General features: G+C 40.0%; 4 protein-coding genes across 5 annotated transcripts; 3 read left to right on the top strand and 1 right to left on the bottom strand.

Annotated features, from left to right (window-relative positions):
* Positions 1–903: 903 nt before the first annotated feature.
* Positions 904–8,929, top strand: acsl4a (acyl-CoA synthetase long chain family member 4a). 2 transcript variants are annotated; one of them, XM_026357674.1, is made up of 15 exons: positions 904–974; positions 2,707–3,248; positions 3,339–3,516; positions 3,598–3,707; positions 4,263–4,401; positions 4,508–4,658; positions 4,994–5,117; positions 5,288–5,359; positions 5,534–5,673; positions 5,760–5,932; positions 6,020–6,094; positions 6,211–6,399; positions 6,511–6,625; positions 7,377–7,534; positions 7,647–8,929. In XM_026357674.1, the coding sequence occupies exons 2-15, from the start codon at positions 2,892–2,894 to the stop codon at positions 7,802–7,804; spliced, it is 2,139 nt and encodes a 712-aa protein (XP_026213459.1). In that variant the 5' UTR covers positions 904–974; positions 2,707–2,891; the 3' UTR covers positions 7,805–8,929. The 2 variants fall into 2 exon arrangements, with proteins under 2 accessions (XP_026213459.1, XP_026213460.1); XM_026357675.1 differs by lacking the exon at positions 904–974 and adding an exon at positions 2,282–2,411.
* Positions 8,015–10,339, bottom strand: nxt2 (nuclear transport factor 2-like export factor 2). The gene is made up of 4 exons (XM_026357677.1): positions 10,184–10,339; positions 9,967–10,053; positions 9,406–9,550; positions 8,015–9,223 (listed from the first exon to the last, which is right to left on the bottom strand). Exons 1-4 carry the CDS (start codon positions 10,196–10,198, stop codon positions 9,039–9,041), a joined length of 432 nt encoding a protein of 143 aa, XP_026213462.1. The 5' UTR covers positions 10,199–10,339; the 3' UTR covers positions 8,015–9,038.
* A 160-nt stretch (positions 10,340–10,499) lies between these two features.
* psmd10 (proteasome 26S subunit, non-ATPase 10) lies at positions 10,500–13,853 on the top strand. Its single transcript, XM_026357676.1, has 5 exons — positions 10,500–10,903; positions 11,032–11,130; positions 11,258–11,404; positions 12,943–13,109; positions 13,360–13,853. Exons 1-5 carry the CDS (start codon positions 10,790–10,792, stop codon positions 13,511–13,513), a joined length of 681 nt encoding a protein of 226 aa, XP_026213461.1. The 5' UTR covers positions 10,500–10,789; the 3' UTR covers positions 13,514–13,853.
* Positions 13,854–15,284: 1,431 nt separating this feature from the next.
* xiap (X-linked inhibitor of apoptosis) lies at positions 15,285–20,567 on the top strand. The gene is made up of 8 exons (XM_026358557.1): positions 15,285–15,436; positions 16,777–17,070; positions 17,154–17,718; positions 17,849–17,948; positions 18,518–18,596; positions 19,310–19,349; positions 19,505–19,678; positions 19,814–20,567. Exons 2-8 carry the CDS (start codon positions 16,828–16,830, stop codon positions 20,005–20,007), a joined length of 1,395 nt encoding a protein of 464 aa, XP_026214342.1. The 5' UTR covers positions 15,285–15,436; positions 16,777–16,827; the 3' UTR covers positions 20,008–20,567.
* The last annotated feature ends 17 nt before the right edge of the window (positions 20,568–20,584 follow it).

Genomic DNA, 20,584 nt, shown 5'->3' with positions numbered 1-20,584 from the left:
ACAAGATTTGCAAACTTATGTGAACTTACTATGATTTGAGCCACTCACACTTTTGTGTATGTGAATTTTCACTGTCAGCTTAAAATAATCTAAAAGATGGACAATTTACAGCATTTGGTTATAACGTGTGTTAGGCTACAGTTAATAAGGGAGGGGGGGTGCAATATTTGGCAACTCGGAGTTGCCGAGATCTGCATCCTCCTCGCTGATTAGAGTGGGGGATGCCGATCTCGGCAGGCATGCAAAACTCGGCATAACACGTCTTCCTTTGGAGGAAGTAATCCTGTTTCTCAACCACCTGAGGGCGATATCCACATGAACATTTTTTACAATATAGTCACACGCTTGTATCTTTCTGAGAATACGCAGCTCTGTGAGACTAGTAGATACAATATCTTCATTGATAATCCATGGATCTGCTCATTTTATTTGTGTTGCAATCGAAACTCAGCGACCATTCAAAAACATGGCTGAAATGGCCCAATCTGCGCGAAATGATGTAATTACAGAGTGTGTATGTTTGTCAATATGTTTTCTTCACACTTATATGATTAACTGTCTGGGTGTTGCCTTTATTTTAATTCTGAGCACTAGATTACCTTACCCCCTGGGCGTATTGAGAGTACAGTGATGTAAACACAACCATTACATGCCTACTGTTGTGTCCTATGTAACTGATCGATAAGTTTGCGCAAAAACACACCAGTGTAAGTCAAATATAGACGTACCCATTACAACATGTACAGACAGACACAGACCCTGCATTATGGACAACATCTACAAAGCGTGACAACACTTGCTTCCTGTTCAGTTTTTAACTAGGGGGGGGGGGGGGGGGGAAGCCGAACGCTTCGGCTTCTGATTGGTCCAGAAATATGGAATCAGATGACGTCGAAGTTCCGGGTTTCGAGCGCCTGAGAAGAGGTAACTTTCGGTCATTTGCGGGAGACCGAGCGGGTCCAGCACTGATGAAGGTAAGAGCTGAGTGGGGTACCGCTCAAAAGCCGCCTGTTGTTCTCTAATTAACGCCTTTATCCGCGTGTAGACTTATGCCGGGGCTTCTTGTGGTGGGCGCTGTTGAAAGGGTTTTAGCTACATCCTCTGTAGCTCACGCTAATCAACTTGCCGACGGGTCCTCGGTGATGGCTGGAGCAGCAACGTGCGGCGGCTTTTGTCATCCCTCCGTCTCCCATCCCGCTCATCTCCTCATTGTCTCGCATGTGTGCGGCTAAACGTAACGAGAAAGAGGCTGGACACATCTCGCGGGCCACGTTTGAAGTGGTTTTGTGCTGGTTTCGTTTTCAGTTTAGATTTTTTTTTTTATATTGTTTTATAGCGTTTTTATTTCAGCGCCATGCACGTCATGTCCACGCCGACTTCGATCATTTCCTGGTTTATTTCTGTCGTAACCGCATGTGTAGCAATATCCGTCCGTGAGGCGGAGGAACTTCATTCATACGCGATGAATATATGTTAGAAATACGGGGCTGGTCGGCAGAAGGTACCAACCTGTGGATGTACTCTAAGTCTAGTTACGTCAAGTTGGTCATCAGTGACGTCATTATCATTATCAGAAGGATGTACCAAAACATGTGCTTCACTTCTTGACACAGTTAGGTTTTTCCTGCCCCAAAGGCAAAAAAACAAAAATCACAACTATGCTGTCTCTGGAATGAAGGTTGTCTTATCTTTTCTGTTGATCCAAATCCACCAGGCTATTCAGGATCAAGCCGTCACTTTGTTTATTTATGTGCTGGAGTACAGCCGTACTCCTGTCCTTTAACATACATAGACATTTAGTGACGTGGATCTGAGTTGTGATTCACCCAACTATTAGTCACACTGTGTGTAAAGTGATGCCTTCAGGAAAGGGAGGATCTGTTTCAACAGCGAACCGCTGACTTCTTATATTTATCATAAATAAGATGGTGTTGCCGTGTAAATAGATAGTTTTCTATCAGATGTAGTGTCAGTCAAATCTTTAGATATGTGTTGTGAGATAAGTAGCTAGGAGACAAGACAACTGAGAGCTGTAATCCACATTTACTTTATTACACAGTGTATAGTTGCTGTAATAGACGAGCTGAACTTGCCCTAGAGTACCCTTTCACTTGCCAGTGAGTGGGGTGAGCCTCACATTTACTGTCATTGGTTGTCGATCCTCTTCAGCACAACTCGCAGGACTGTGGTCATTGGACAGTGGCCAATCAGGTCAGAGGGGACACGTCTCAATATTGCTTCATCCCTCGACGACCTCTCAGATAACCCTCCCTTTATTGTTGTAAGGCAGACAGGTGTTTAAGCAGTGTGGGAGGACCTTGCGCCGGCGCACACCCGCCAGCAAGATCACACATATAATTGAGTTTTGTAAGCTGACAGGCAGACAGAGGTTGTTTGGAGTCGAGTCTCTGGTGAGTGCTGAGTGTAGTTGTTAGGTTGTGATCTAGTATTTGGTAGGGAACCTATAGTTAGTAACTCAGTAGCTGACTTCTGCTAATTCACCAAGTATTGTTTTGTAAAGGGTGTCTTTTACTTTAACCTACTTCCTCTTCCAAACAGCTCTTGGCATGTGACCGATATTTGGGTTGAAAATGAATCCTGTCCTTTTTCTTTTTTCTTTTTTTTTTGACTATTGCTACTTGTTTCATATGTGCTTGATAAATGCTGTTTTTGTGATGTTATTTTCTCTGTTTCGTCCAACTTCAGGTGTAACATTTGAATGAGAGTGGACCTCAAATTTTCATACAACACTTGTGGGATGCCTCTTTGATACAGTGGTCAACTTTCCCGGCAGACTTCAAACACCTTTAATATTAGTGTACCATACACAACGACTCTGACCACTGCTGCTGCTCACTTCGCTTCCCTACATACTTCCAACAGAGAACAACATGGGTCTTCAGGCAGACTCCACACTCCAATCTGTCCTCTTCTTTCCAGTCCACTTGCTAATATGGCTGTACTCCATCATCTCCTTCCTGCCCTGGTACTACATCACTGGTGCCGGGGAAAGGAAAGCTCTGTCCACGAGGACAAAAGCCCGTTCCACTACAGGCAAACCTGAGGGCCCATACCGCTCCGTCGACCACTTTAACTCCCTGGCCAGGGAAGACCTCCCAGGCAAGAACACTCTGGATAAACTTTTTGAACATGCTGTACAGTGCTTTGGAGAAGCACAGTGTCTGGGCACTCGAGATGTGCTGAGTGAAGAGAATGAGATTCAACCCAGTGGGAAAATATTTAAAAAGGTAAGGATTTGTATTACTACATTTATTGATATTTTTTTAGGAGGATGCTTGTGAGGACAGAAATGTGAAGCAATTGTCTCTCTCTCCTAGCTGATCCTGGGAGAGTATAGGTGGCTGTCCTACAATGAACTGGACACCATCATCAGTCAGTTTGGCAATGGATTGGCAGCCATAGGGCAACAGCCTAAAACCACCATTGCAATCTTTTGTGAAACCAGAGCAGAATGGATGATCACTGCCCAGACATGTTTCAGACACAATTTCCCCAGTAAGTATGTTTCCGTATGTAGAGTACGAGATGTGCTCAACACTGTAAAACTGCCTCTCACCAAGTGGTTTATATTCACAGTGGTGACATTTTATGCCACGCTGGGAGAGGACGCTATTGCATTTGGTCTGAACGAAACTGGAGTTACTCACCTAATCACCAGCGTGGAGCTGCTCGAGACCAAACTGAAAGTAAGTTGATCTTTTTGTAGCATGTCATCAGAAGTGAGAACAAGGGAAGCAGTGCTCAAACTTTTCACATGAAAACATTATGTCAGTCTATAACTACCCTTAATAATTATCATAAGATGATTATTTGGAACTAAAATGAATAATTTCATTAACATCAGACTTGGTGTGGTATGAAAAGATGTATTGTAAAGAGCTTTAACTGATAAATGAATGACTGCAGTATCTGTTAAGAAGCATGTCAATTGGATGAGAGACATGCTCCATTACTAAAAGAGCTGTGGTTGACAAACCATTTGAATTGGGTACAAAAAATGTGATCTGTGCCACAATAGCGTGTGAGAGGGTGTGTGACATATATCTTTTTATTACAGTTTTTTTGTCATATCTGTGGGTCGTTCTGTTCGAAAGGATAATTTATTTAGAAGGTCACATTATTGCTTGTCACAAAGATTTTACCAGTGAATATGGACCTTGGAATCCTTATTTTCTTTTAAAGGGTATCATGTGATTGGACATCCTGTTTTGATATCAGCATTGTCCTCTTCTTCTGTTCAGAATGTGCTATCACAGATCCCGAAACTGAAGCATGTGATCTACGTGGACCAGAAGAAAATCAGCACAGAAGGCTACCCAGCAAGGCTAACCATCCACAGCATGCAGACTGTACAAGAGCTGGGTGCTCTGCCCGAGAATAGTGCGTATCTTTATTTGGTTGTGCATTTTTTGTGTGTGTGTGTTAAATTCATAGATGAAAAACTTCATACATACAATACCACACAGTAACAGTGTTTGCTTTGCAGTGATGAGGCCAATTGTGAGGCCCGAGCCATCTGATCTGGCAGTGATCATGTACACCAGTGGCTCAACTGGAAGACCTAAGGGAGTCATGATTGTCCACAGTAACCTAATTGCAGGAATGTCAGGACAGTGTGAACGCATCCCTGGACTTGGGTGAGTTGCTGTATTTGTCAGTATACTGTATATAAATTATTTCTTAGTATAATATTTCTTACAGTGTATTCACAGCAGGTTTTGTTTTTGCCAGAGCAATGTTCCACTTTACCCCAAATACACAGCTGTCACAAAAAAAAAACCTCTGTCCAAAGTTTGTTTGTTTGTTCCAACAGCAGTGGTTTAGAAAGTGCCACTCACCACCAGCCTACATGTGTAATGAGTGTATGTACAAAGTAACTGAGCAGCAGTTCAGTGACGGCTGGAAAAAGGAACAGAAAACATGTAGTGGCTCCCGAGTCTAACCTTTACTTTGTCTACCCATGTTTCGGCAGACCTAATGATACGTACATAGCCTATCTGCCCCTGGCTCATGTTCTGGAAATGACGGCTGAAATCTCCTGTGTCGCATACGGCTGTCGGATTGGCTACTCATCCCCCCAGACCCTGTCAGACCAGGTAAAACCCAACACCACTCAGCAGGTCTTGCATTATATCTGTCACTGATATTGCTTTACTGTTTGTCTTTATGACATACATAGGTGTGGTTGCTAATACCTATCTAAGCAATTAGCTTAATCATTGTTGCTGTGTAATGTGATGACCATCTTTTCTCCCATTACCTTTAGTCCACTAAGATAAAGAAAGGAAGTAAAGGAGACTGCTCTGTGCTCAGACCCACCCTGATGGCAGCTGTACCAGTAAGAACCTTGTCATATACTCTTTCTTCTGTTCATTACTCACCTCTCTGTACTTCTACATTCTGGTTTTTCCCTTCTCTTCTCTGTTTGCTCACTTACACACATTTCTTCCACCTCCTGATCTTCAGATGTACTCTATAAGTGAATCTTTTATGCTTTTTCTTTTAAAAAAAGGAAATTATGGATCGCATCAACAAGAATGTGATGAGCAAAGTGCAGGAAATGAGTTTCCTTCAGAAGACTCTGTTTACGATGGGCTACAAGTATAAACTTGAGCAGATCAAGAGGGGCTATGACGCACCACTCTGCAATGCGTAAGAAACCACTCTCCTTCAGTGCTCATGGAAACATGCCTGTGTTGTTCGACTTAAACTCAAACACAGCAAACTTGTCTTTGCAGGCTGCTGTTTCAGAAAGTGAAGAAACTCCTGGGAGGACGCGTGAGGATGATGTTGTCGGGAGGAGCCCCCCTGTCATCAGCCACTCAGAGATTCATGAATGTGTGTTTCTGTTGTCCGGTGGGCCAGGGCTATGGCCTCACTGAAACCTGTGGAGCAGGCACCATCACAGAGGGTAAGACAGAATTGTGTAGAAAGGGAATAAGAGTGAAGGTGGGATGATGATAAAATGTCATTAAGATGTATTTTTATTATTATGCAGTTGAAGACATCAGCACCGGCCGTGTTGGAGCGCCCCTCATTTGCTGCGAGATCAGACTTAGAGACTGGGCTGAAGGTATGGTTGAAAAACCACAACACATGCTGGACTCAGTGCTAAATGCAAAGTCCTTTTTATTGTTTTATTTCGGGGGAATAATGCGTTCGACTGTTTCATCTGACCCTTTATCTCAGGTGGCTACACCAGCAACGACAAGCCAAACCCAAGAGGCGAGATCCTGATCGGCGGTCCCAACATAACGATGGGTTACTACAGGAATGAAGACAACAATCAGGACTTCTTTGTGGATGACAAACAACAGAGATGGTTCTGCACTGGAGATATAGGGGAGATCTACCCTGATGGTTGTCTGCAGATAGTTGGTGTGTATATATGTGTTTACTTTTTAAAGCTGCACTTTAAACAGTATATACATACTTACATGTAAGTTTGGCTGTACCTGATAACAGAGCACTGTTCTCATTATTATGCAGACCGCAAGAAAGACTTGGTTAAACTGCAGGCCGGGGAGTATGTGTCCCTCGGTAAGGTGGAGTCTGCTCTGAAAAACTGTCCTCTCATTGACAACATCTGTGCTTACGCAAACAGGTGAGTGAGTCTTTTATTATTATTTCAGAAGAGTTTCTTCTGTAACTGTAGGAAAACATGTAATAAAACAGTCCACTGTTTTTTGTTTGTTTGTCTTTTGTTTTTCTGCAAAACTTCTGGCGCCAGAGCTTCAGCTAAATGCAAATAAATCGATACCTAGACACCTACAGGTTCAATTTCACACTCGCGTTTCCCATTTTTCCAATGATAGACGTGAGCTATTTTTCATACTTAAAACCAGGATGTGATATAGATCATTCCACATCATTCAGGTCATTGTTTTAGAGTTTATTTTAGTATTTATTTATGTATACCCTGTGCCATTCATTTGGCCAGCAAATTTGGTTATGGCATCGTAACTTCCCCTTTACACAGACAAAGATACAGCCACCTACTTTGAATCGTAATGTGAGAACGTCCCGCAAGTGTAACAGTCGACATGTCAACTTCGGTTCATACTGTCTCTTTTACTGTCCCTAATCGTTTTTTCAGGCCTTCTACTTAATGAATCACCTTGCATTTCACTGACGTTTCAGATCCTTTAAACACCTTCACTTGTCGAATTTGAACTTTTTAAATTCCACAGTCATCATGTGAATGTTTACAATTGTCTGCTTCATATCATTAATTAGTACAGTAAATTGGTTATCACAGAATAAAAATATTTTACTTAACTTACTTTTTTTCCCCATTTCCTTAAATCCTTTTCTTAGCATTTAATCAACCTTGTGTCTGATGTTCCTCCTTGCAGTGACCAGAACTACGTGATCAGCTTTGTGGTGCCCAACCAGAAGAAGTTGACAGAACTGGCCAAACAGAGAGGCATAGTGGGAATGTGGGAGGAGATCTGCACTCACCCCGAGATGGAAAGAGAGGTTCTAAACGAGATCAAGGTCGTCGCTGCCAACAGTACGTTTTTCTTATCCCTTTTCCTTATCTTCACAATCAAATTATTTCTAAGTTATGCATCAATATTTTATTAAAGGAGCTTCACTATTCTCTTCTCTTTTTATCCACACAGTAAAACTCGAGAGATTTGAGATTCCAGTGAAGGTGCATCTGAGTCCAGAGCCGTGGACGCCCGAGACAGGTCTCGTTACAGATGCGTTCAAGCTGAAGCGTAAAGAGCTGAGGAACCACTATCTTGACCACATAGAGAGAATGTATGGAGGCAAATAACTTTGACAGTTTCACCAACGAGTTCCCATTGTCACTATAACCACTGTCTTTGATTTGTAAATAATTTCCCGGAAGCCCATTCAGGGTTTAGATGCTGTTTGTGAACCACAGGTGTCCAAATGAAAATGTCTTGAACAAACAAGCTGTAGCTGTAGATAGTTGTAGCTGTTCATGCACACGTGCTGCTTTTTTTTTTTTTTCTTCTTCTTCTTTTTTTTTTTTTTTTTTGTGTTGAAGTTTTGATTGTTAAAGAGATGCACTGAAGAGGAAGCTCTCGTTCCACAAAAAAAAAAGGGTTTAAGAACATTACAGCACACAAATGCCATCCACCCAAATCTGTTAGCAGTCAGTTCATAGCTCATTAAAAAAGTCCCACTTCTCAATATATTTCCGCTTTAACGTTCATGTGAAAATGTTAATTATTGTGGACGCTCGTAATGCTCTTTTGTACATTTGGAGTACTGACGATGCTGTGCCTTCGAGTCTGCAGTAGCATCTAGATTAACACAAAAAACAATATATAACAAAAATAGCTGAATTGCTATGTTAAGTTTACATGAGGCTTGAGAGGGAAAATAAATCCCAGATATACAGTGACATGGATCATATTTGCTTGTGATCATGTCTTATTTTTTCTGACCAATGTTTTATTTATTCATTTTTGTATTGTGTCGACTTATTCAGAAAGTAAGACCAAAATGTGTAAACATGAAAGACTCAGGAAGATAAGTGAAGGTTTTAATATATGACATTTTCAAATCGTCAGTTGCTAGTGTAGAAAGCACTTCTGTAAAATTCTTGTGGGCACCTTATTTATTGAATATGCTTAACTACTAAGTAACTACTAAAATGCTTTCTTCGCATTAGCTGTAGTCACATCTGGCATACTGTAATACTGTGTATATTATACCTCAGTTAACAGGTAAATGTTCAATTTGGAATCTAAAGGTCAAGTCTCTTCGTTTTAATATTATAGGAGTGTTTTCTATGTGCTTTTCAAAGTGTTAGTAATGTTGATGGGTGTGTATCACTAAAATTTAAGTATGCTTATTTGTATTTATTATGCCATCATTATGACCACATGCCTCGTTCAACATTTCAGAAATAAACGTGTTTTCATAATCATTGTTGACTTTTATTACAAAACACAATTAAACAAGTGACTTGTTTTTTCAAGATTACAACTATTGAGTTTTGGGAGAAACGAGAAAGCAGAACTGAAGAGGGAATAGTCTCAGCTATTCCAGTCCTGAAATCGGAAACAGTCACTAGCAATCTTCCAAACAGGCTGGTCATTGTTGGGTGACGCCTGAGCGGTTAAAAGAAAGTTCTGGTTGAAGAAACGCTGTTTGTTCCCTTCGAACTTGACCGTCCCACCAGTCACCACGAGCAGGGTAGTCTGGCCTTGGGTTGCTTGTTCTGTGAGTGAATAAAGTGCAGACTGATTTTTTTTTTTTTTTTTATCATGTTTAACTGGCATATCTTTTATAGATACGTTATTTGATTCTCGTTTACATAACATTTTAAAGTGCTGTTTCATATTTGCACAGTTCTCTGAAAAACAGTTGTACTTGAACAGGTTTTGAGTTTCACCCACTAACCATGAACTGGCTGACAATCCAGTGTTTGAACTTGGAACTCGCTCGATGGCAGTGACTCAAAAAACTCGCCCAGAGCATCCTGCCCTGATACTGCGTTCCCGTTCCAAACCAAAGTGGCCTTGTCCAGGTATAGTCTGGTCAGGTTCTGAGACATAGGGGCCAATAAAAGACATTAATAAAAACAACAACAACAACATAAATAACAATGCTGTGTGTATTATACAGCCAGACTGACCAATACTAGATTTAACCATTACAAAAGTGCAACCAACCTTAGTGTGCCTGCTGGTTTTAATATTGTGGCTGATCAGTGATTGTGTTGAGTGAAACATTTTGAGCTGTCACTGCTCTCTAGTGATCAAAATGAGTTATGCAATAGTGAGACGGTAAGCTACCTAAACAAACCTGCAAATGTATTCCATTATAAAATATACACCAATATCGAAATATCAGATAACTATAAATAATACTGGTCGTGCTGATCTATCGGTCAAGACCCACTGTGTTGTACAAATGGCTTAAAAAGCATTGCTGTAATCCAAAAACGTGGCTATTACGTACCCTCCTTTTCTTGTCCATACAGTCGTAATAAATGTTGACAAATTCTTCTGAATATCTACATGACTGGTCGGCATGAGTCCTGAAATCCTAGTGTGAACAAAACAAACATAAGTTAAGGTTCATTGTGAAGACGCACATTGGAAACTAGCTAGCTAGCATAATACTGCCTTAGCTGATTGACTTCAGTATAAAACTGAAGTAAATGTTTCAAACTTACCAGCGTGTTAGCCATAATTACGCATGTATGAAAAAGAACAATATCAAAAACCACTTTTCAATCTTGCGGAGTCTTTTAAAGCAAAATGTGTGTCCCTTTTAGTTTTCTTGTTCATGTAGCAGCGAGCGCTGCCATTTTACTACATGGATTACTTCCGCCGTACACAGACCGGACTTGTCAAAATAAAATATTTGCGCTCTTTCTGCGTCTCCTTTTAATCAACAGTATAATAATAGCAACTAGAATTTGAAATAGCGACGGAATTAATGATCATCTAAACAGTTTTTAGATTTTTCATCAGGCTTTTAATAGCCTACAATTTGAGTGCATTTTTTCATACTACATTTATGCTTTTACTTCACTAAGATATTAAATGCAAGGCATTATTTTGTATTAGAGTATTATTTTTCCATCGGGGTATTGATGTGTCTGCTTAATCTAACCGCTTCCTCCATTGTGGTGTTTTAATTTGAAGAGTGAAACCTCTAGCCATGCGGAAGTGGAATTCATTACTTCCTGAGTCATTGCACCCACTGGTTCAAAACTGAAACGAACTGACGCGCTTGTTATCATCTAAATTATCTGGCATTTAAAGTGCATCCAACCATGGATGGTTCTGTGTCAAACGTGGAAGTGTGTAACTTTGCCTACACTGGGCAGTTTGACAAATTAAAACAGTGTATATTGTCAGACAAAACGCTCGCCTGCAAAACGGACCAGGTAAGAATGCATGACCGAGCAAAACCCACGGGAGGTTTGTTTGTATTAGTGTTGCGGTGCTGGAAATAATGACAGCTGCCAAGTGAAAACGTCCACACTCTTAACCCTCGTCTCCTCTGTCGTTTCAGGACCGTAGAACCGCTCTGCACTGGGCTTGTTCTGCTGGTCACACCAACATTGTAGAGTTTCTCCTCGACCTGGGAGTTGAAGTGAACCTGCAGGATGATGTAGGTCCAAGATAATAAATTGTGAACGGTGTTTTCATTTAGATGTGTATGCTGCAGTGTTTTGTCCCTCGGTCACATGAGCAGACTTTATACAGACTTTATACTTTACTGCTGTGTCACCTCCCAGGCCTCATGGACACCTCTTCACATTGCTGCATCTGCAGGCAGAGAAGACATAGTGAGGTCTCTAATATCCAAAGGAGCTCAGCTAAATTCTGTCAACCAAAATGGCTGCACTCCTCTGCACTATGCCGCTTCTAAAGACAGATATGAGGTAAGGCTCCCTGGTTGCAGGAACGGTGACTGAATAATCATGGCATCATTGGAACTGGCTAACATCTATGAGTCAGTATGCCACTATATAATTGCAATTATCTTTTATTCACAGCAAGGTTATAATTTCAATATCAGGACCTATGTATTTCTTTCTTTTTCTTTTCCAAAATTACTTAATCAACAGTGGGAAGCTATTTTGACAATGGTTTTTAATGCATTCAGTTGTTTTTGATTCTCATTTTCTTAATCTAATATTAAATTATAGGTCTCATCAGAGGCTTGCTCGAGTACATCAACATGCAGCCATTGTTCACCATTTGTAAATACTGCTGTGCCTCAAGTTTCCAGCAGAACATTGCTGACTAAGTAGCATTGTGCTGGTGAAAACATGGCATTAGAACTAAGTGGAAGTGTCAGGAGTCAAATTGATATTCTAAGCAGAGAGGGGCTTTCTCAGCATGAAATAATGCTTAGGCTGAATGCTTAGGCTTCTGAGACAACGACTTGTCTCAGAAGATGAGTAGCAGTGTCTGATCCAATGTTCAAGAAGAGGAACAAGGTCAAAACACTTGCTATGCTTATCATGGCATAGCTATATTTATAACTGGTGAACAATGGCTACAAGTTGATTTTGATTAAATAAGCCTCTGACGATCAAATCCAACCAAACACCATCAGTTTGATTGTTGGAATAGAAATGGTGCAGAATCTTGAAAATCTCTTCATTTTACACACATAACTACCTCTGCTTTGAGATATTTCTCAGACACTGGTTTGTTTTAGGTTTACATGATAATATAATTTTATAACACATAATAGTAAGCATTTTATTTATTATCATTAATATTTAACTGTGTGTTTTCTGTGTATTTTTTTCACACCCCAGTTACAATGCAAAAAGAAACAATATCAGAGTAACAGAGGTAGGACAGCATATAAGGACAGCATATGAGGAATTGAAGCATTTTGTTTTTGTGAAGTGGTATTCCAAAGAGTTTTGACTGGTGTTTGTCAAGTGATGCGTTACCTCATTTCCTGTTGGTACAAAAAAGGTAAAGGACGGATGTTACTCATATATTCATTGCAAAAACGGTATGAGAGGTAGAATATAATATACTGTATACATGTACAGTTATCATGGGAACAGACAAGCTCTTTGCTGTACACCTCTCACCACTCCAGAGGGCGGCAATGTGCAGAAAATAAAAAATATATATATATATAGTGTGTAAATGTATTTGTTGGATGAGAAGCGAAACTTTATGTGATTAGATCTAAGTGTGAATTTAAAAAAAAAGCATATTTATATCTGACCTTGAATTGACATTATTTCACCCACAGTGGATTCTAGTGCACATCTTTAGTCTTTAGTCTCACTTATTGTACAGGGTTTCGACTGTGGTGCGTGAACTGTGGCATGCCTAACCAAAAGTGACAGGACCTGAAACATGTTTGTGAAAAATGGAAATCACTGAATTCAAAAGAGGATACTTGTCAATGGGTTGTGAGTAACGCAGCTTTTGTACCTCTTTATAGATTGCCCTGATCTTGTTGGAAAACGGAGCAGACCCCAATGCCACCGACAAGCTGGAGTCCACTCCACTTCACAGAGCATCTGCCAAGGGCAACTACCGTCTCATCCAGCTGCTTCTTAAACAAAGTGCTTCAACTAACATCCAGGACTCACAGGGCAACACACCACTGTATGTGTCTAATACAGCATTGCTTTTCATTTAGGTGTAACTAAAATCACTTCTTTAGTCTCACTTGCCTTTAGTGGTATGCAACCACGTAGATGAGTTTGGGGATTTAGTCCTTTGATACAAGTCTCTGACATATTTACCTCTCCCCTAATACAATAGAAGTCAATGCAATTTAGTATGTAGTGTTTCCAAAAAGAGTATTATTGAGAAGTATCCTTATATTTACAACTCTGTTTGCATGTGTCACCAGCCACCTGGCCTGTGATGAGGAGCGTGTGGAAGCAGCCAAGTTGCTGGTGGAACATGGGGCCAGCATCTACATTGAGAACAAGGAGGAGAAAACACCCCTTCAGGTAGCTAAGGGTGGCCTGGCCAACATACTTCGTCGGATTGTGGAGGGATGATGCATTTACTGACCTATAGTACAGGTCATGTTCCAGCTTAGATCCCCACCTATGCCAAGTTACCTTGTGAGGGTTCTTCTCCCAGTCAACCCTCTTTGAGTGACCTGGTGCGACACACTCAGATGTGTAACAGGTGGAAGGTTAGACAGTGTCAGGATCTGGATCTTTATCGGCTCCTCAGATGGGGCTTTGGGGCTTTGAAGTTGTGTAGACGTTGTACATGTTTGTACAGTCTGTACTTGGCACAGTCTATCCAACACTGCTGCATATTTTCTATTAACTTTGAATTCTTAAAAAAAATAGTCAATAAAAAGAAAGTGATTAACCTGTTAATAAAGTATATGTGGAATATTTATTTGTGGTGTCATGAAAGCAAAAAACCTCCTTTGACCTATTGTCACTTTTGGTGACTGCAGCAGTAGCAAGTGCCTGAGTGGACACGCACACCTCTACTAAATATCTACTTAGAAGCCAGGAATCTGACTTCTTGTTTTCTATGGATAAACCATTAATTTCTGCACACATAATCGGAGTGCTTAATTTAATCCCGTGCTTGATCATGTGAGTACATTTAGAACCCTTCTGGACAGATGTACAACATATTTAATGTTCTGTAAATCTCTTATTTCATCACCACAGTGAAAAGTGACCTGTAAGGAAGCTGAAGTGAACATATTTTACCTATTTTATTTGTTTAAAGTTTACAACAGTGTCTGTTTTGTTGTGCTTGTACAGTTTGTACAGACAGTTCTTGCACACATATTTAAAACTTGTTATATCACGCTTTATCAAATGACGCCACAGGTCATTGTGACACCATTGTTGGGTGTCGTTACAGGTGCAACAAAGCTCATATCTGACCACACCCGACCACACCTATGAGCAGAGGTGGCAGAGGTACACAAACTCAAGTAAAAGCCACGTACAAAAATAGTTTAAAAGGTTCCGAATTGTAATACAATCACTAACCATCCCACCCTTACTATTTGATAATGAATAACTTATGTAAATAAACATATATTGGTTATATATGTAATATATAATATTAACCTTTGGTCTATATAGTAATGTAGAATTATAATGTATAATACTGTGTAATTCTGCAATATCCTTTCATAAAGGAACTGGCTGGTTCCTTGTTTCTGACCATATAACCAACTGATCTCCTTTTGTGTGCCACACACATGATGTCATGGAGAAAATGGCTGTGAGAAAGTGGCTGTTCTGTGATATATGTGAGAAGATTACAGGAAAACGTGTTTAGGGAAAAAAGGCAAAAAGTCCCATTTTTGCTGAACCCACGCTGATTTCTGCTGAAATCTGAAATGTTTATTTCATCTGCATCTCATCAAGAGGACAACTTCACTAGACTTATTTCTGAATAGGAATCAGCAGCCTTCAGTTCATTTTTTCTATTCAGAAAGTGAATTGAGATCTTTAGTTAGTAAATGTTGGAAAAAAGGCAGAAAATATATTTTGAAAATGTGTCAAAGGTGAAGAAGATTGATTAGATAGTGACTTGTTGTGGGACCAGCTTATGAAGACCTATGATCATTGGATTAGACTTTGTATTGAGATTCTGCAGTTTTAATGCTACTAGCTGACAAACACCACACCATTGTTATTGATAAATGGTAAATTAAAAACTATTTATTGTAAAGCATTTAACCGGTAAACGGGGGATTTCGTTGGAAAACACCACCTAAACCCCACGAAACCCCACGTCTCTGACGTCACTGGTCTGGCCCACAGTATGCGCGGTGGAAGATGCGCATATCTCACCCTTGCTGCTTTCACTTCCTGGGAGCGAGGTCACATTAAATAAACTGTTCTCTTTAATCACTGGTTTCTCTTGTGGGCGGTGTCCATTCCAGATACGGACAGAAATAAGCGAGTGAAGAGTTGGCTGAGCGGTATTAAAAGGTAATTGTTGAAGTTTTGCAAAAAATAGTCAGTTAACGCTAAATAACTCTTTGGCCTATATAGCTAAGCTAACATAGCCAGCCGTCGTTTGTAGCTAGCGCTAGATTATATCTTCGCAATCGCGTTTAGTTACTAATCCACCAGTGCAGTTTAGAAGCAATGGTCGAAGTCTAAAATGGCTGTTTTAATTCTTACAAGTAAGCACATGTTTACCTCATTATATTGTTTGTTATTCGTGTGACCACCGGGCTAATGCCGTGGGTATGTTGTTAGCAATGTGTGAGCTTGTAGTGGCCGTCACTTTGCTTACATAATCGGCGTTTACCTACCAGAAACTATGGGGTCGTCATGTCGTTGTTAGTAAGTTATACATTGTGCTTTTGCTATCACATGTTTAAACCTATTTATGTAAGACAGCAGTAATTGTGCGAAAGAGTTTCGATTGAAGCCAGATCTTAAATAAGTGTTGTCTTACAGTTTTTATATCATGGTGATTTTCTGTAAAGGGTGCCGACACGTAGCAAAGTTCAAAGATCACAAGCTGCACCTACGTGAAGTAGAGATAGCAGCTGGTAGATCAATAAATAATGTTAATTGATTGAGCAGTGCTGGTATAATGTAGTTGTACGATATGTCATATGTTTAAACTTCTGCTGTTGTGTTATGCTCTTTCCTGAATTATTATTATTATTATTTTGCTAAACATTGCGTTTATCACGTCTTTGGTACAATATACAGTCAAGAATGCTGCACACGCACTCTCACGCGTCTGTGGAATGCCGTGTTGCTATCGTGTAGCAACACTGTTCTGCTAAGACACTCTGTACCTTTGCTTAGTAAATATTGTGACACACCACACCCATGAAATACCAACCTTTTTAGTTGTGTATCCTAAATATGGTCAGAACTATCCTCTTTGTATGTGTGTTCCAAACTAGTGGTGTCTGTACTCATACTGCCTCTTGTGAGATTAACAAGGGGGATACCCTGTTTTTAGTGCTAACATGATGCAGTGATATAATATAGTACCTCCAGAACCCATCTCTCACATGGAGTACCCATTGACTCCATGTGATCGCAGCCTGGCCACATCTCTTAAAGGCACAGTGACCCTCTAAAGCCTGAAATGTTTTCATCAGTCATCTCTTTTTATCATGTGTATGTTTTAACCATGTGATATAGATAAATGTATTGTAGACCATTGGGCATATTATTCTCCTCTATCTTATAGCAGTGTGTTGTGATAATGTAGATATTTTCTGACCACTTTGTAGACATTTTAAGTTTAAAATTGTTATGCAGCAACTGCCTACCTTATATTTTGTTTTGTATTTCTACAGACATTCTGTCATTCCAGTGAGCCCTCTCAGCAACTTCCTGCCAGTTCTATCATGTACGATTCCAGTCAAGACAGCAATTTGGAGACTGATGATGTGGGAGTTGATTATTCCCTGATTAAAAGTCGCCTCAACTCCTTCCGTGGCTCCAGCCTGGCCCAGCAGTTGTCAGCAGAAAGACTGGCCCGGGCTGGCTTCTACTTCACTGGTTATTCCGACTGTGTCCGCTGTTTCAGCTGCCAGAAAACTGTGGAAAACTGGTGCAGCGAAGACACACCTGTAGAGAGGCATAAGGAGGTAACTGCAATGAGAAACAAATGTGGCCAACTCTTTAGTTTTGGTCCTGTTAAAAAAAATCTAAATCATGCTGTCTATTACAGGTTTCTCCATCATGCAGTTTTCTTAATTGCATTCACCATACCAATTTTAATCATGGCTCCAGTACCCCTTTGACTAATGGTTCCAACTTCAATGAAGAAGCAGAAGACATGGAATATCGCTTGAGAACAGGAGAGGTGGTTGATGAGTCCACCTACCCCTTAGTGCCTCACATGAGGAGTGAGGAGGCCCGGCTGCAGACCTTTACTGCTTGGCTGCCTGCTGCCCCTGTGAGACCCCGAGATCTGGCCCAAGCTGGTTTCTACTACCTGGGGCAGAGTGACCTGGTACAGTGTTTTTGCTGTGGCGGCATGCTGAGTGGCTGGGAAGCAGGGGACACCACCTGGGGAGAGCATACCGAACATTTTCCAAACTGCTTTTTTATACTTGGGCATGATGTGGGCAATATCCCACTGCAAGGGGATACAGAGGAAGGGGGTGGAAGTAGACAACAAAGAAACCCTCATTCCCCAATGGAGAGTTTTGAGGAGAGGCTTGAGAGCTTCGCTGTTGTCCAGCACCCTGTTGATCACGAGAGACTTGCCAGGGCTGGCTTCTACAGCACAGGTAGAGCACAGATGCTTGACCACAGGGGCATGGTGTTGGGATTAAAGAAACACAAAGCAGCATTTCAAAATTATGAGTGATTTGCATTTGCTTAAGTATTTAGTAAAATAAAATGTGTGTGTTATTGCAGGGACAGGGGACAAGGTGTTGTGTTTCCGCTGTGGTGGAGGTTTGAAAGGCTGGCAGCCTGAGGAGGACCCATGGGAAGAACATGCCAAACACTATCCTGGGTAAGATCAACAACGATGTTCCCTCTTCTCAACATATACATTTAGATAGACACATAGCTAAAATTCAGCAGTGTTGCAATAAATCCTCCCATTTATGTGATCATGTTAATTGCAGTTGAAACTATTTAAGAGGTGCTGATTATTTGTAGTTTAGGGTTCTATTATTAGTTTAGGAATTATTATGGTAAACTGCAGATGTTTCTATTATATTGTCCATCCCATGAAGTGAATGCTGTACAATACAGCAACAAAACAAATTACAATCTCTAATATAATCAGACAGTTAAAGCATTTTTTTAAATGCTGCTTTCACACATGCACTGACACCCTGAACATCTCTGGACATGGGTGAACTGCATTTGAAGTGCATATGTTAAAACTGTTTATTTACTTTCTTTTATTTTACTTTATAATCTTCATGAAGAGAGAATCTATTGCAGAACTGTCGCATTAAACTACATCAGCACTAGCTTTTAATAAACTGCCAATTGAGTATACCCACAGTAACATTTTTTTTTTGTTGTTGTGGCATTTGTTTTAATACAGTTTTGTTTTTGTTTTTCCATTAGATGCAGCTTCCTGTTAGGAGAAAAAGGACCAGCATTTGTCAATAGCATCCAGCTACAAGACCCACGACGAAACAGACCTGTAAGCCCCTCAGTGATTTTACATTGACTATTAAACTTTATCAAGTTGGTGCTGACTTTCTTAAGTAATTTCATTTTGTAACCTTGATGCAGACAAAACGCTGTATTTTCTTAATCAGGATGGGGAATTAAAGAAACCCAATAAACACCTGATCTCCTTGCCACTGATATGCTTAACCTGGTTGCTGTGTCTTTACACGTGGCACATGTGCATAATAAAGACGTTGGGTAGTGGAAATGTTTCTGTGAAAAGCATCGGGATCTTGTATTAAAAATATAATGATGCACAACTGAGTAAAACAGGTCCAGTTTTTAGCCACATAATGTGTAAAGGTGAGAAATGTGATTAGAGTAATTTATATGTGACAGTGTGGTTATAGCATCAAAGTACACTTTTGCTGAATTTCCTGCCTGATTGAATTTCTCTCAGTGGCCTGTTTACTTCTGTATATGGTCTGATTCATATCTAGCAGCAATTTAATTTCAGTGATGCACACAGTCTTGTGGTGATTTTTCTTTTCCGTTTCCCATAAGACTGGAAATGATAATGTTTTGTTACATTATTATGTTGTTTTCTGGATACAAATGTTTCCTCAGGGAAGACGTAGTGTGTAGTTTAGTGATGTCATTCATAGGCGGTTGAATTCTTAAGTTGTAGGTAAATACAGAATAAAATAGCACTGAAAATAACTATATAATCCTGATTGTTTCCAGACTTCCAGTCATCAGAATGGATTTTCGGCTGATGGGAATGGTAAATACACAGTACCTTTTAGGATTTATAAATTAATAATTTCATTTCAAGTTCATAAATAAATTCTGCATTTCAGTATATATGTAACAAATTGTAATTGCCTAACTGGTTAAAACAAGTAGTTGTGCACACTGATGTTTCCTCTTTGTGTTCAGAGGTTCTGCACTCTGCCATGGCTCAGAAGGCCATCAGGATGGGTCTAGAGCCCAGCGTGGTGGAGAAGACCATCTTGGAGAAGATAAGTAGGACAGGCTCAGGCTATCCCACCTTGGAAGCACTTTTGAAGGACTGTTTTAACAACACACCAGAGAGCAATCCTACCAAGAAAGGTACTGCACCTACTTTATACTGAACTTGAACAATTACTGTACCTCAGTTGATTATATTAAACAAACACTGAGCAGCAGTGATTTAACGTAAGAACAAATGTGAACAAATCTTTTTTTTTTTTCTAAATCTTTCAGATGAGGACCCAATGGAGAAACTACTGAAGCTGCAGAGAGAGAAACAGTGTAAAATATGTATGGACAGAGATTTCTGTATCGTCTTTATCCCATGTGGTCACCTGGCCACTTGCGAGAAGTGTTCAGAGTCACTCGAAAAGTGTCCAATCTGCTGTCAACCCATAACACAGAAGGTCAAGACCTATATCTCTTAAAGGATTCACAGACTCTTGTCAACTTCAATGCTGCTTTCTCACTATCCTTATAACATTGTATTTTAATATTAAATATAGATAGTTTGTGATATATTTAAGAAAGATGTAAAGATTATAAGACTTGACTATTGCTGAGGTGGTAAATAGATGTTAATACTGGGATGAGATGATGTTATAAATAGCTGATTTTAATTTTCATGAGTAACAGCTGGCACCTGTAAATACACACTAAGAGACTATTTCTGTTTTGGAAGACGTTCTTGCCAAAAGTGCCTTTCCCTAGGTTTCTTTCTTCTTTCTTTTTTTTAACAACTAAACTGGACATGGGATGTAATAAGTTAATCACAGAGACCTTTGATACACTATTTCATACACTTGCTTATTCATTTTGTGTGGTGTGTTTAAATGTTCCAGTCTCAGTTTTATCATTGCTTGCTGCTCTACATTAATACGGGTTTATGATTAAATCAGTGTGAAATTATTTTCCTGTTCATCTTCCAATATGTAGAATCATCAAGACACATTTCAATAAACATTTCTGAAATGTTTGATTTCTATTACATTTTGCTTTTTTCTT

This window comes from Anabas testudineus, chromosome 10, assembly GCF_900324465.2.
Source record: "Anabas testudineus chromosome 10, fAnaTes1.2, whole genome shotgun sequence".
Lineage (NCBI taxonomy): Eukaryota > Metazoa > Chordata > Actinopteri > Anabantiformes > Anabantidae > Anabas > Anabas testudineus.
The sequence above is the reverse complement of the archived record's forward strand: the minus strand, read 5'-3'. Positions and strand labels throughout refer to the sequence as shown.